The 15,920-nt window shown below is 43.2% G+C and overlaps 1 protein-coding gene across 2 annotated transcripts in view; it reads left to right on the plus strand.

Annotated features, from left to right (window-relative positions):
• The first annotated feature begins 1,904 nt into the window (after positions 1-1,904).
• UPF2 (UPF2 regulator of nonsense mediated mRNA decay) overlaps positions 1,905-15,920 on the plus strand; it is a 98,354-nt gene continuing 84,338 nt past the window's right edge. The window contains exons 1-3 of one of the 2 annotated variants that reach the window (XM_053573018.1): positions 1,905-1,985; positions 8,648-9,027; positions 11,648-12,427. In XM_053573018.1, the coding sequence (XP_053428993.1) occupies positions 8,666-9,027; positions 11,648-12,427 (1,142 nt within the window). In that variant the 5' untranslated portion in view covers positions 1,905-1,985; positions 8,648-8,665. Of the gene's footprint in view, positions 1,986-8,647; positions 9,028-11,647; positions 12,428-12,518; positions 12,539-15,920 lie in introns of those variants that run through there. The other variant, XM_053573019.1, reaches the window with a different exon arrangement.

Below are 15,920 nucleotides of genomic sequence, written 5' to 3' on the forward strand. Positions count from 1 at the left end.
CTGCTGGGACCATGGCCGTCTCAGTGTATAGGCAGTCCTCAAGTTACAAAAATCTGAATTATGACTAACACAAATGGATCACTACAGGTAATAGGTAAATATACCTGTCCCGACTTACATATTCTTCAACTTCAGAACAAACCTACAGAAACTCTGTCATTTGCTACCCAGGGGAATGCCTGTATTTGCTTGTCTCTGTGCAGCAGGCAATACAATCCAGTTAGGCTATAATAGATTCTTTTTTTTTTTTTTTTTTTTGTAGAGACAGAGTCTCACTGTACCGCCCTCGGGTAGAATGCCGTGGGGTCACACGGCTCACAGCAACTTCTAACTCTCGGGCTTACGCAATTCTCTTGCCTCAGCCTCCCGAGCAGCTGGGACTACAGGCGCCCGCCACAACGCCCGGCTAAGGCTATAATAGATTCTTAAAGTAGACAAAAATGAGAAAAGAAAGCCATTAATAGAAAGAATTGTGGGTGGCTATCACCAGTACAGTGTTTTGGGACAGTTCTTTGGTAATTTTTTATAAATGATGCAGAACAGCAGTATTCATTTTTCTGTTACTGTTTAATGATTGATTAGTAGTGTTTTGAAAAAAGAATTTTTGAATGCAGGAAACATCAACCCTCAATATGGGAGGGTAATCTGCTTGCTAAGAATCAATAGGGAGTCAAACAGTAAATAATGGGCAAATGGGCAAAGGCTGAACAAAAGGAAAGTCAGATTTGCCTCAGGTATTTGAGATTGGGGGTAGCTGATTTTGTGGCTTGGATACCAGGTGGGGCCCCACATGTCAAGCAAAAATGAAGACCAGTCTTACACCTTTGTTACTGTGGTTTCTGACTGGCCAAAGCCAACCCAGGAGAACATCTAGTCGGACCAAAGTCCAGGTGCATAGTTTTGAGCACTTAATGTAGATAAGCTGATAGCCATTTTTAAAAGTCGACTTGGGTTCGCAGTCGGAAGAAATGGAGAGACTAACTCTCTCCCCCCCCTTTTTTAAAAGGGTAATTTCATTGGACAATTAGGGAGGTTATTCCATTCTAATTTAAAGACTTTGCTTGCCAGAAACAGGTGCTTTCTAAGAACCGTATGGGAAAAGCCTGGATTCTACTTCACTCTGGATGTCATAAAACTGGGGAAAATCCCCCATGGGACGTTCGTAGTCCTTTCGGGCACCCTTAAATCTCGACCCATTCCTAGCCAACATTTAGCTTCCAGACCAGCCATATTCCTTGGTTTCTCCAATTTCCTAAATCTTCAACCTGTCCAATCAAACTTTCCCTTGTTAGATCTCCTTTACGTTTGCACTAGGAAACGCTCACGAGAATCACGTGGCCAAACTTGTCCTTAATGGCGCTCCGTAATTCTCCTACTATTCCACCACCCCTTCTTGTCTCCTGTTAGCTCCGCTCCGCCCCGCCCCCTTCTGCCCTCCCACCCCCCGCGAAGCATCTGCGCCTGCGCATCTCCAATTCAGGCGCTTTCCCTTTCCTGGCGACCAATCCACTTCCTGCCTCCGGTCCTCGGAACACTCCTCCCCTCTGCTGGGGCCCTGGCTTGAAGTCCTGGTGGTGGTTGCCCTAAGGATTGCCTGTCTGAAAAAATTTGCCTGTCTCATTGAGTGGCAAATTTGGACAAGCCATCAAGTGGCTGTCAGCTATTTCAGCTTTTGCATTGGATACGCCACCATAGAGCCAAGCTGAGGGCGCCGGCGTGCCGGGGGTAAGGACGACCCAGAGAGTTTTTAATCTGGCAATCATACGGACAGCTTCTTCCTTTCCACCTCCCTCCGCCCCGCCCCCACTCGCAGCCCGGCCGCGCTGGTGAGTGGCGGGCGGGAGGGCCGGCGGGCGGAGGGAGGAGGGGGAACTGAGGGAAGGCGGGCCCTCGGCTGCGAGATAGGTGGGGGGAGGGGAGGGGAGAACCCGAGAGCTGGAGTTGGTGCTGGGAAACCCGGGGCTAATGTTGACAACAGGCTCCAGGTGAGTCCCGGGGAGCCTCCTTCCCCTCCGCTTCAACGATCGGGAGGAAACGGGGCTGGGGGGGCACCCGGCCTGGATTCCTACTCCCTGGGGCACCCGAGAGGCGACTCCGCACAGCAGTTCTCCGGGGGCGGCGAGCAGTGGAGGGACCGCGGGTCCGGCGGCGTCCTCCTCAGACCCTCTCCCGAGGCTCCCATCAACGCGGGAACCCCCGGCCGGGGCAGACGTGAGGGGCGGTAGAGGAGCTGCCTGCCCCACATCCCTGGGCCGGGCCTCGAGGCTGGAGGCGGGGAGCCTGCCGGGGAGCTGTGAAGGTGTTTGGGGGCGTGGAGTAGAGCAAGGGGAGGTTGGGGAGAGCGCCTGGGGTGCCGGGAGGGAGGCGAGGGCGAGGAAGTGGGGAGGGCGCGTGTGTGGGAGAGTGTGGAGTCGGGAGACCAGCCCAGAGGCTTGGGTGGTGAGTGAGAGTGGGGCGAGAAGTTAGGGTAGGGGATGGTACGTGAAGGTGCCCGCGGGCCCCCGTGGGAAGGGGAGTCGTGGCGGGGAAGCGTGTTGGGTGCAGGACCGTGGAGCCACAGCAGGGCTTTGCGGGAGATGTGCGTGGAGGGGACTGGTCAGGGTTGCCTCTGGGGATGGTGGGCACGGGCTGTTTGCTTTACTTCTTTTAATCACGTAGGCTGGTTGATTCTTCACTTCGCCTTCACCCCAGTACTCCAAGTACAGGACACTTGGTCTCCAGGTTGGCAGAGCAGAGCCAGCTTCCAGGCTGGGGGGTACACACTGGAGCGGCCGGATTTTCAGCTCTCTTGCTCTGACAGGACTTACATGAAAGTGATGCATCAGATGAAAGTGAAACTCTCACCGACTCTTGTCATTTATTGTAGCTTTTAGGTGTTCGTAGAAATCGTGCGGCTCCTCATTTTGGAAATGTGGTGAGATTTCTAAAAAATGTGAATGAGTTCTTAACACTAAAGATGTTCTTTAGTCTTTAGACGTTCTTTACAGTCAAAGATTGAGAGATAATCCCCCCTGTGCCGTGTTGCCCTCAGAACATTTTGAATGACACAGAATAAAAGGAAAATAGCATTCTGTTGGTCTGGAGTATTTTCAGAGCACTGTAATTGTGATTTCATACATAGTCCATATGGTACTTTGTGAAGGGGTATTTTTTAAAAGGGGAATACCCCCCTTTTCTGCCTTCTCTTTCTTAGTACACACCACTGGTACCTGTTTTACTAGTAAAGTAATTTTACTTTCTTTTGGAAGTTCAGAGTATATTTAGAAAACCAAATAAAATATATAGCCCAAGTTCCAGGACACTATTTTGGGAGCTAGGAAGTTGGTTTTTAAAGCATGGTATCTTTTTAAGGGCTGAATGTAATTGTACTCAGCAAAACAAATTGTAAGAGCTAGTCATATTCCAAAAGAAAGATTACCATTTTTTATCTTGATTATCTTGAGATGGAATCTATTTGAAGTTCTAGTTTTTACTTGAAAAGCTTTTGGAAACACTTTGGATGAAAGATTTGGCTTTGCAGTAAGCTTGGCTTTTTTTTTTTTTTTGTAGAGACAGAGTCTCACTGTACCGCTCTCGGGTAGAGTGCCGTGGCGTCGCACAGCTCACAGCAACCTCTAACTCTTGGGCTTACGCGATTCTCTTGCCTCAGCCTCCCGAGCAGCTGGGACTATAGGCGCCCGCCACAACGCCCGGCTATTTTTTTTTGTTGTTGTTGTTGCAGTTTGGCCGGGGCTGGGTTTGAACCCGCCACCCTCGGCATATGAGGCCGGCGCCCTACTCACTGAGCCACAGGCGCCGCCCTAAAGCTTGAATTTATTAAAATAAGAGTCTTAGCATTTTGTTAAATATAACTTAATGGTCAGTTTAATTTTTTTAAATTGACTTACATGTGTATTGAGCTGAATCATGTCGTTTGTTCTTTTAAATCGTTAAGAGACAAGGTGTATAGTGGGAAAGTACATTGGGCATCTTGCGGGCCTGTCCCCAAACCAAGTTGTGTCATTTTGGGCAGATTATTCTGTTGCTGCCGCCACAATGTGAAAAAAGAGGATTGGAGTAGTTAAAACCTACTACTCCTTCTGACTTTCAAATCTCTCATCTTATGATGAACTTTTTAGTGTTTTGTGTGAAAGAGAATCATCATTTTTTGTGTGTCTCCCTCATGCTAGTATGCTAGAAGTTTAAGAACTCTGTAAAGGGGCGGCGCCTGTGGCTCAGTCGGTAAGGCGCTGGCCCCATATACCGAGGGTGGCGGGTTCAAACCCGGCCCCGGCTGAACTGCAACCAAAAAATAGCCGGGCGTTGTGGCAGGCGCCTGTAGTCCCAGCTACTTGGGAGGCTGAGGTAAGAGAATCGCTTAAGCCCAGGAGTTGGAGGTTGCTGTGAGCAGTATGATGCCATGGCACTCTACCAAGGGCCATAAAGTGAAACTCTGTCTCTACAAAAAAAAAAAAAAGAACTCTGTAAGGGTATAGTAGTATATCTATTTTACATAAATAAACTCAGAGAAGTTAGTCGTCCAACTTCTATTCAGGTGCTTTCCCTGAGAGTTGGGATGCAGACTTAAAAATCTGACTTCACACCCCATGCGTGTCATTTGCACAAGCTGCATTGGTGCCTCTGCACGAACCTTCATTTTTATTCACTGAAGTTTAGTTTCAGGTGTACTAGGGGTGTGTGCTTTGAAGTGATTTCAAAGAAGGTATCATGATTAAGGCAGTGTCTTATTGAGAATCTATTAGATCATGCTCTAGAGTAGGATCTAATTTGTGAATGCCTCCTGTAGTTTATTTCATGTAGTAAGTACTTAACATTTGTTGAATAAATGAATATTGTTTTTTTTTTTTTTTTTTTTTGTAGAGACAGAGTCTCACTCTATGGCCCTCGGTAGAGTGCTGTGGCCCCACACAGCTCACAGCAACCTCCAACTCCTGGGCTTAAGCGATTCTCCTGCCTCAGCCTCCCGAGTAGCTGGGACCACAGGCGCCCGCCACAACGCCCGGCTATTTTTTGGTTGCAGTTTGGCCGGGGCCGGGTTTGAACCCGCCACCCTCGGTATATGGGGCCGGCGCCTTACCGACTGAGCCACAGGCGCCGCCCATAAATGAATATTGTTAAGAGTCACAAAAGTCTGGGATTCTGTTGAGCTGGTAAATAATGATCCTTTATGAATTTGTCAGATACCAAGTCAATTTCTTTTTTTTTTTGTAGAGACAGAGTCTCACTTTATGGCCCTGGGTAGAGTGCCATGGCATCACACTGCTCACAGCAACCTCCAACTCCTGGGCTTAAGTGATTCTCTTGCCTCAGTCTCCCGAGTAGCTGGGACTACAGGCGCCTGCCACAACGCCCGGCTATTTTTTTGGTTGCAATTCAGCCGGGGCCGGGTTTGAACCCTCCACCCTCGGTATATGGGGCCGGCGCCTTACCAACTGAGCCACAGGCACCGCCCCCAAGTCAATTATTTTTTTTATTTTTTTTATTTTTGGCCGGGGCTGGGTTTGAACCCGCCACCTTTGGCATATGGGACCAGCGCCCTACCCCTTTGAGCCACAGACGCTGCCCAATTTCTTAATGTTTTAGAAGAACTTAAGATTTAATTTTATTTTCCTAAATGAGGCATTAATTGTAAGTTTTGTTGGCATTTTTCTTGTCTGAGAACTGTTGTTTCTGGTAATCCTGAAATATCACTTGATGCTTCACATCAGAAAACAAAAAGTCTATATAAAACACTTTTCTTGCACATAATAATTAATATCCCTAAATAAGATTGTGTTACCTTAGATATTATCTTGTCCCCATACATTTCAACCAGAAGATATATATATATATATGGTAAAAGTTAAAAAGGGTATGTGAAAACTGCCTTACCATTATGAGGGATTCTTTCTACTCTTGAGATTCATAATTCCATGATTTGTCATAGTCAGCATCTATGATCAAGTCTTCCATCTCACAATTTGGTACTCTCAGGATTCTTTGGTTAAGAGTATGGGTTCAGATTCCAGCTCCGTCACCAGCTGTGGAGGCCTTGGTCAAGTTACTTGGTTAAGTCTCAGTTTATTCATTTATAAACTAGGGAAAATGATACCCACCTCATAAAGATTTCAGTATTAAATGAGATAATGTATATAAAATGTTTAGTGTGGTACTAATGAGTGGTTATCTATTAGTACTATCCTTTCTTTGAAAGTTTGCTTGCTTTTAGGGCATGATATTTTCACATATATCCATGTTAAAGGTGGATATTTAATTGAAAATGTGGAAGAACTGGTATCTGTACTTCACATAATGTAAATACTAACATTGTCTTGGAACATAGATAAGTTGTTTAAGTATTTTTCACATTTTAATGATTGATTTAATAGAACTAGTAACTTTTTTTGTTCTGAGTTCAGCAGTGGGGTTAATTAAAGCCTTTGAGTTTCAAAATAAATGCATAGAACATGGGAGTAGAGGGAAACAAGGGAGTAAAAGAGAAAAAGTGGAAGGAAACAGTGGCTGAGCAGAGGTGCAGACTGTGGCATGTATTTCTGAAAATTATGTGAAGTGTTTCTACTGGCCTAGATTGTCTTTCTGTGATGATAACATTTTATTGGAGTGCTGCAATGAATTCTTGTGTATTTATAAAATATTTATTACAGCAAATGTTTTGTTTGCTAACTCAATTTTCAGTGCTGTAATTTAAAGCCTATGTTTGAAAATATTTAAGAATACTATATATATCTTTAGCTTTTTTTTTTTTTTTTTTTGAGTCAGAGCCTCAAGCTGTTGCCCTGAGTAGAGTGCTGTGGCATCACAGCTCACAGCAACCTCCAACTCCTGGGCTCCAGCAAGTCTCCTGCCTCTGCCTCCCAAGTAGCTGGGACTATAGGCGCCTGCCACAACGCCCGGCTATTTTTTAATTGCAGCAGTCATTGTTGTTTGGTGGGCCCAGGCTGGATTGGAACCCGCCAGCTCACGTGTATGTGGCTGGCGCTTTAGCCACTTGAACCACAGCCGCCGAGCCTGTATCTTTAGCTTATAATAAAAAACTAGAAAGTTGGGGGCGGCACCTGTGGCTCAGTCGGTAAGGCGCCGGCCCCATATACTGAGGGTGGCAGGTTCAAACCCAGCCCCGGCTGAACTGCAACCAAAAAATAGCTGGGCGTTGTGGTGGGCGCCTGTAGTCCCAGCTACTCGGGAAGCTGAGGCAAGAGAATTGCTTAAGCCCAGGAATTGGAGGTTGCTGTGAGCTGTGTGATGCCATGGCACTCTACCAAGGGCCATAAAGTGAGACTCTGTCTCTACAAAAAAAAAACCCAGAAAGTTTAAGTAATTCTCTGTATTTATTTATTTATTTTTCAGACAGAGTCTCAAGCTGTCACCCTGGGTAGAGTACTGTGGCATCACAGCTCACAGCAACCTCCAACTCTTGGGCTTAAGCGATTCTCTTGCCTCAGCTTCCCAAGTAGCTGGGACTACAGGCGCCCACCACAATGCTGGCTATTTTTTTTTTCTTTTTTTGGTTGTAGTTGTCATCATTGTTTGGCGGGCCGGGCTGAGTTCAAACCTGCCAGCTCCGGTGTATGTGGCTGGCACCCTAGCCGCTTGAGCTATAGGCGTTGAGCCAATTCTCTGTTTTTAAAATAGAATTTTGAGGCTGGGCGCGGTTACTCACACCTGTAATCCTAGCACTCTGGGAGGCTGAGGCAGGTGGATTGTCCTGAGCTCACAGGTGCGAGACCTCGTCTCTAAAAATAGCCCAGAATTGTGGCAGGCACCTGTAATCCCAGCTATTTGGGACACTGAGGCAAGAGAATTGCTTAAGCCCAAGAGTTGGAGGTTGCTGTGAGCTACGATGCCACGGCACTCTATCAAGGGCAACATAGTGAGACTCTGTCTCAGAAACAAACAAACAAAAATAGAATTTTGATTTTCTTGTAAACAACACTCAGATAATTTAGGAGTTAAAATGGGATACACTGTCCAAAAAGAAATTATATTAGAAAACTAGTTTGTTCTGAGTTGAGAAATAAATTTTTAGAAAAGAAAAATACAGAATTTTATTGGGAAATACACTTTTTCTTTCCTTTTTTCCTTTATTTATTAAATATAAGTATTGGCAAATATTTATATTTATTTATAAATTAAATTTTGACTAATACTAATAAAGAGATTAAAGGTCTAGTTAATACGTTTTATATTCGAAAATTTGATTATAAGGTTAGCACAGTGGGGTGGGCTGAAGTTTAATGAGTCCTCTATTCTCTGTTTTGTCTGTGATTTCTAGAAGGCAAGAACTTGCTCATGCTCCCCTTCTCCAGCTTAAATACTTACATCTAGTATTGCATGAGATAGTTAACCAGCATCTCTTCATGATTGTAAAATGCTGGGGTTAATTCAAAATACATAACTGAAGTTTTTCAATTAAATAATGTATTGTTTTGGAGTTGATAATAATTGAATCTGGGTGACAGATACTAATAATGAGAGGATGTGGAATAAGACTAATAGATTATTTTAACAATGAAATAGTATTCATTTTGCATGCCGTTTTTTCCTCTCTCAAAATTGCCGTGTTGCATTGATATATTTGGAAAATAGTGTCACATCACTAAACAAAAGTCACCACATGTACAGTACTGACCTTCTTTCACTCTTACAGATTGTACTGGGTCACATAATGCCAGCTGAGCGTAAAAAGCCAGCAAGTATGGAAGAAAAAGACTCTTTACTAAACAACAAGGAAAAAGATTGCGGTGAAAGGCGGCCAGTGAGCAGCAAAGAGAAGCCAAAAGACGATCTCAAACTCACTGCCAAGAAGGAGGTCAGCAAGACCCCTGAAGACAAGAAGAAGAGACTAGACGACGATAAGAGAAAAAAGGAAGACAAGGAGCGCAAGAAAAAAGAAGAAGAAAAGGTGAAGGCGGAGGAAGAATCAAAGAAAAAAGAGGAAGAGGAGAAAAAGAAACAGGAAGAGGAAGAGAGAAAGAAGCAGGAGGAGCAGGCGAAACGTCAGCAAGAAGAAGAAGCTGCTCAGATGAAGTAAGACAGTTTATTGTGATTATTACTGTGAAGGAGTAGGGAGATTGGCATATTTTAGGAAAAAATGGTTATTTGAAATAATACTTCCTGGGTGTAGCTCTTTGAGAATTATTCTGTTAATTTCATTCTATTTAATTATTCTGTTAATTTCTGTTAACTTATTCTGTTAATTTCATTGACAAGAGCCATGCTGAAGGTGATTTAATTATATTTATTTATTTTTTTGAGACAGAGTCTCACTACACTATGTTTCCCTGGGTAGAGTGCCATGGTGTCACAGCTCACAGCAACCTCAAACCCTTGGGCTTAAGTGATTCTCTTGCCTCAGCCTCCCAAGTAGCTGGGACTACAGGCGCCTGCCACAATGCCTGGCTATTGTTTGGTTGTAGTTGTCATTGTTGTTTGGCAGGTCTGGGCTGGATTCGAACTTGCCATCTTCAGTGTATGTGGCTGGCACCCTAGCCATTGAGCTATAGGTGCTGAGTCTGATTTAATCATTTAAATAATGAGATGGGTTGGTTGGTTTGTTTTGAGACAGGGTCTGTCTTTGTCACCTGGGCTAGAGTGCTAATCCTGTGTTTTATGTGTGGCTGGGAGATTTACAAGAGATGCTTAAATGTATAAGTGATTGGAGACAACCTCTCTGATAACATATTTTAGCTTTGGAAATATGGAAAAATCTTATACAGTAACTCGGGTGATTGTCTTAGAAAGATGAAAATCCATATACAGTATGGATGAAAATCCATATACAGTGGAAAAATCTTATACAGTAACTCGAGTGATTGTCTTAGAAAGATGAAAATCCACCTTTTTAGAGATTTATATACTAAAATTACATATCTCAGAAACCTTAAAGTCATAGACTGTCCACCCTCCAACCCCTGTCCAAGTTACTCTACTACTTTTGCTGTTTGAACTTGTTTTTTCTTCTTAGTGGAAAAATAGGCATATCTATTTTTAGTTATTCTTTTCAAGATAAACTGAGTTTTTTGGCTTTTTATCAGTTTTTTCTGATAGTTCTTTTCTGACTTTTTTCCAGTTTTCTAAATCATACTTGAATTTTTAAGAGCCCAAACCTAGCAAGGTGCTTTATTATAGGTTTGGTTAATGCCAGGTATGGAAAAACGTTATCTAACATTTCAAAACATTTTTAATGCATTCTTTTATAGTGCTTATTCTTTATAAAGTATTCTTTGTAGACAACTTGTTTCCTGTTTGCTCAGTGCTTTTGTTTAATGTTTTGTATCCTTCCCAAGCATATTATTTTATATTTTTCTTTTTTTTATTATTTTATATTTTTCATATTAAACATGATGTGTTTTATTTGTTTAGCTTGCCAGTTTGCTGAATGAGTTTTAATTATAACCTAGTTATTAAGAATCCTTTGGTCTACCACATTGAGATTATTGATGTACAGTACTGGCTCTCATTATCTTAAGTCATTAATAAAATGTTTTCTTGGGTTTTTTTTTTGTGGCGGGGGGGTGGCGTTGGCTGGGTTTGAACCCACCACCTCCAGCATATGGGGCTGGTGCCTTACTTCTTTGAGCCACAGGCGCCACCCTCTTGGGTTTTTTTGAGACAGGATCCTGCTCTGTTGCCCAGGCTGGAGTTAAGTGATGTAATTATAGTTCACTGTAACCCCAAACTCCTGGGTTCAGGTGATTTTCCTGTCTTAGCCTCCTAGGTAGCTGGGACTACCAGCATGCACTACAATGCCTGGCTAATTTTTTTTTTTTTTTTTTTTTGAGACAGAGTCTCACTTTGTTGCCCTCGGTAGAGTGTCATGACATCACAGCTCACAGCAACCTCCAGCTCTTGGGCTTAGGCGATTCCCTTGCCTCAGCCTCCTGAGTAGCTGGGATTACAGGTGCCCGCCACAATACCCGGCAATTTTTTTGTTGTTGTTGCAGTTTGGCCAGGGACGGGTTTGAACCTGCCACCCTCGATATATGGGGCCGGCGCCCTACTCACCGAGCCACAGGTGCCGCCCAATTCTTTCTTTCTTTTCTTTTTTTGCAGTTTTTGGCTAGGGCTGGATTTGAACCCGCCACCTCTGGCATATGGGCCCAGCGCCCTACTCCTTTGAGCCACAGGCGCTGCCCAATTCTTTCTTTCTTTTTTTTTTTTTGCAGTTTTTGGCTAGGGCTGGATTTGAACCCGCCACCTCTGGCATATGGGCCCAGCGCCCTACTCCTTTGAGCCACAGGCGCTGCCCAATTCTTTCTTTCTTTTTTTTTGCAGTTTTTGGCCGGGGCTGGGTTTGAACCCGCCACCTCTGGCATATGGGGCCAGCGCCCTACTCCTTTGAGCCACAGGCGCCGCTTCTAGCTAACTTTTTTATTCTTTGTAGAGAGAAAGTCTTGGTTTTTCTCAAATTCCTGTTCTCAAGTGATTCTCTCTCCTCAGCCTCCCAAAATGCTAGGGTTACAGGCATGAGCCACTGCATCTGTCCAATAAAATGTTTTTAAGTATAGGGAAAGGACCTTCTGCGTCTTTTGTTGCTTGTGGATTCTGATATTTAGGTGATTATTGTTTATTGGCTTTTCTGTGATTCATCAGTGATGCTTCAAAATATTTAGAGTAGTTTTAATTAATTAATTTATTTCTTATACAGAGAGAAAGAAGAATCTATTCAGCTTCATCAAGAAGCTTGGGAACGACATCAATTAAGAAAGGAACTTCGTAGCAAAAATCAAAATGCTCCAGACAACCGACCAGAGGAAAATTTCTTTAGTCGCCTAGACTCAAGTTTGAAGAAAAATACCGCTTTTGTCAAGAAGCTAAAAACTATTACAGAACAGCAGAGAGACTCCTTGTCTCATGATTTTAATGGCCTAAATTTAAGCAAATACATTGCAGAAGCCGTAGCTTCTATTGTGGAAGCAAAGCTGAAAATCTCTGATGTGAACTGTGCTGTGCACCTGTGCTCTCTTTTTCACCAGAGATATGCTGACTTTGCTCCATCACTTCTTCAGGTCTGGAAAAAACATTTCGAAGCAAGGAAAGAGGAGAAAACGCCTAACATTACCAAGTTAAGAACCGATTTGCGTTTTATTGCAGAATTGACAATAGTTGGGATTTTCACTGACAAGGAAGGTCTTTCCTTAATCTATGAACAGCTAAAAAGTATTATTAATGCTGATCGGGAATCCCACACTCATGTTTCTGTGGTGATTAGTTTCTGTCGACATTGTGGAGATGATATTGCTGGACTTGTACCAAGGAAAGTTAAAAGTGCTGCTGAGAAGTTTAATTTGAGTTTTCCTCCTAGTGAGATAATTAGTCCAGAGAAACAACAGCCTTTCCAGAATCTTTTAAAAGAGTACTTTACATCTTTGACCAAACACCTGAAAAGGGACCACAGGGAGCTCCAGAATACTGAGAGACAAAACAGGTGATTGTCAAATGTTTCTCAGAATTGAGAATTTATTTTGGAGCTCATACTTAAAAATTGTTTAAAGTCTTCATGCCACTGAAAGAACTTATGGAAAAGGGCTCCTTACAGGTGATTTCTTAACATTCCAGGAAAATTTCTAAGTGTAACAGTCTAAGTACTCATGTTTAAATGTGAGTCTGTAATAGATTTTGCTTCTGATTTTTAAAAGAAATCTAGCAAGTAGATGATGATTTTTGCTTTTGTGGATGTGTTTTCTTCCTGTGATTTAAAAAATTTCCTAATGTTGAAGGGTAAATTTTCTTTTTCTGTCACTTTAACTTAACTGCTACTATTTTTCTGTGTGTTTTGATGTTCCCTCTCTATAACACGTTTGCTTTTATTGTTTTGTATTTTAAGTTATTAATGTCACTGTTTATACTTGCTCTTCTTAAGAAAATGAGTCATTTATTATCAGTGGTATTTCTGATCAGAATTTTGGAAAGTAGTGGACAAAATTAGCAATGAAAAAAGTTTCTTTTTTTTTTTTTTTGTAGAGACAGAGTCTCACTGTACCGCCCTCGGGTAGAGTGCCGTGGCGTCACACGGCTCACAGCAACCTCTAACTCTTGGGCTTATGCGATTCTCTTGCCTCAGCCTCCCGAGCAGCTGGGACTACAGGCGCCCGCCACAACGCCCGGCTATTTTTTGGTTGCAGTTTGGCCGGGGCTGGGTTTGAACCCGCCACCCTCGGCATATGGGGCCGGCGCCCTACTCACTGAGCCACAGGCGCCGCCCGAAAAAAGTTTCTTAAATGTAGCTATCAAGTGCACTTATTGCAGTCTTCTTCCTGGGGGCAGCCATTTAAATTGCTAAAGGAATAATATACTGTGCTATGTTATTTGATGAAAACACCTGATTTAGGGGCCAATTTTGATAACAAAATATTGTAGGCTGCTGGGTAGTTTCTGTATCTAGAACACAACAAGAAGCTAGAAGTTAATGTAGTTTTATAGGCATTAAGTCAGTTTTTTGTCTTAAGGGATGAGAGTCTCAATGTGTTGCCTAGGCTGGTCTCAAACTCCTGGCTTCAAGCAGTTCTCTTACCTCAGCCTCCCAAAGTGCTGGGATTACGGATGAGAGCCACTGCACCTTGCTAGGTCATCTTCTGTGGAGGGTGGATTGGGAGAAGGGCTGAGGGGGTATGGAACGTATCATGTGTTTGTGTACTACATAGTGATTTAAATTGCATGGTTGAGAATCTGAAATTGTTAATGATCAGAAATTTATATGGGGGATACCCTTTTTGTATTTTTGTAAGTTTGCAGTTGAGGGAGAACTGGTTTAAGTAGTTACCATAGGAAGATGGGTGATTTAACTAGAAGAGAAGACAACAAAGTGTGGGTAGAGACTATGGCTGAAGGTCACTCAGAGGTGAAAATTTAAGATGGCAATGGTGTTATCAATGATTCTTAATATAAGGGATTGTCATTTTTTTTTTTTTTTTTTTTTTTGTGGTTTTTGGCCAGGGCTGGGTTTGAACCCGCCACCTCCGGCATATGGGACCAGCGCCCTACTCCTTGAGCCACAGGCGCCGCCCTTGTTTTGTGTTTTTGATTAGCAGGGCCCTTTTTAAACATTGAAGAGGCTCAAAAGTGATATTATCAAAAGAATATGGTATTCCTTTATGAATAATGCTCATCAATTTGGGGCTTCTTGATTATGATTTACATAGTGATTTGTCAGTTTCATAGTCAGTTGCCCATATAGTCTACCTAATATGTCACAACTGAGTTGCTAAGTATGCTAGTCATTTATTAGTTGTTAATGGCTACTTCAAGGGTATGTGTGTATTTGCCTTTTTTTTTGGCCGGGGCTAGGTTTTGAACCTGCCACCTCTGGCATATGGGACCAGCGCCCTACTCCTTGAGCCAACAGGTGCCACCCAGCCTTTTTTTTTTTTTTTTGAGACAGAGTCTTACTTTGTTGCCCTTGGTAGAGTGCTGTGGTGTCATAGTTCACAGCAACCTCAAACTCTTGGCTTCAAGTGATCCTATTGCCTCAGTCTCCCAAGAAGCTATGACTATAGCCATCCACCACAGTGCCCAGCTGTTTTTTAGAGACAGGGTCTTGCTCTTGCTCAGGCTGGTCTTGAACTCCTGAGTTCAGGTGATCTACTCGCTTTGTATTTGCTTTCGATTGGACTTACAGTACCTAGAGAGTAGAGAGATTGTATCATAGTTTAATTCAATCATCTTTCCAATGCAGAATCCATTGTACAGATTACCGTGGATGATTATTCTTTTTTTTTTTTTGCAGTTTTTGGCCAGGCCTGGGTTTGAACCCCCACCTCTGGCATATGGGGCCAGCGCCCTACTCCGTTGAGCCACAGGCGCCACCCCGATGATTATTCTTTTTGTCAATACCTCTCAAAGGAGCTAGTTCTTCTTTGAGCCATTTCAATGTTGGGCACACCTGTTTGCTAGGAATTCTTTGTTATGTCAAGTTGAAGTTTAACTCTCCCTATAAAATTATTCCCTTTGATTTAGTTCTTTTTTCTGGTATCAATGGAATAAGGGTGGGGGGGAGTCTATGAACTGTTTACATGTTAGCAATGAAATAAGTACGGAAACTCAGAGCAATTTTCTGTTGTCATGATATTCTTAGGAAAGTATTTTAGGAAAGTGCCTGCAGTGGTTGGGGGCAAAATTTGGCCCTTAACTACTGAGAGTTTGAGAAACACTGGTATAGGACATGTGCCTCTTATTCCCGTGATAGTATCTCAGATATTTACAGACTGCCGTGGTGGTTCCCTTTCCCCTTCTAGCCTATATACCCCCTTCAGCTCTTTCTGTTTGCCCCACTGATTTCCAGGCACTTCACTGTCCTTAGGACTTTTGTTCTGAATGATTTTTTTTTTTTTTTTTTTGAGATAGAGTCTCACTATGTTACCCTCAGTAGAGTACCATGGCGTCACAGCTCAGCAACCTCAAACTCTTGGGCTTACGCGATTCTCCTGAGCAGCTGGGACTACAGGCGCCTGCCATAATGCCTGGCTATCTGGATGCATTTTTTAATTCGTGTAAGCACTTGGAGATAGGATTTCTTTTTATCTCTTCTTGCGGACACTTAATGCATTCTTTTCTCTCTGTGACCTAAACTTGGATTTAGCTTTTATAGCTGCCTTGTTGTTCTTTTGACTTTTTGTTAGGGTTTTGACATGAAAGCCTAATTTCTCATGTGAGCTGCTGCCAAACCAGTTCTTCACCTTCAGCTAGTGAAAAAAAAAAAATTTTTTTTTTTTTTATAGAGACAGAGTCTCACTTTATGGCCCTTGGTAGAGTGCTATGGCATCACACAGCTCACAGCAACCTCCAACTCCTGGGCTGAAGCGATTCTCTTGCCTCAGCCTCCCGAGTAGCTGGGCCTACAGGCGCCCGCCACAACGCCCGGTTATTTTTTGGTTGCAGTTCAGCAGGGGCCGGGTTTGAACCCACCACCCTTGGTATATGGG

This window comes from Nycticebus coucang, chromosome 20, assembly GCF_027406575.1.
Source record: "Nycticebus coucang isolate mNycCou1 chromosome 20, mNycCou1.pri, whole genome shotgun sequence".
Classification (NCBI taxonomy): Eukaryota; Metazoa; Chordata; class Mammalia; order Primates; family Lorisidae; genus Nycticebus; species Nycticebus coucang.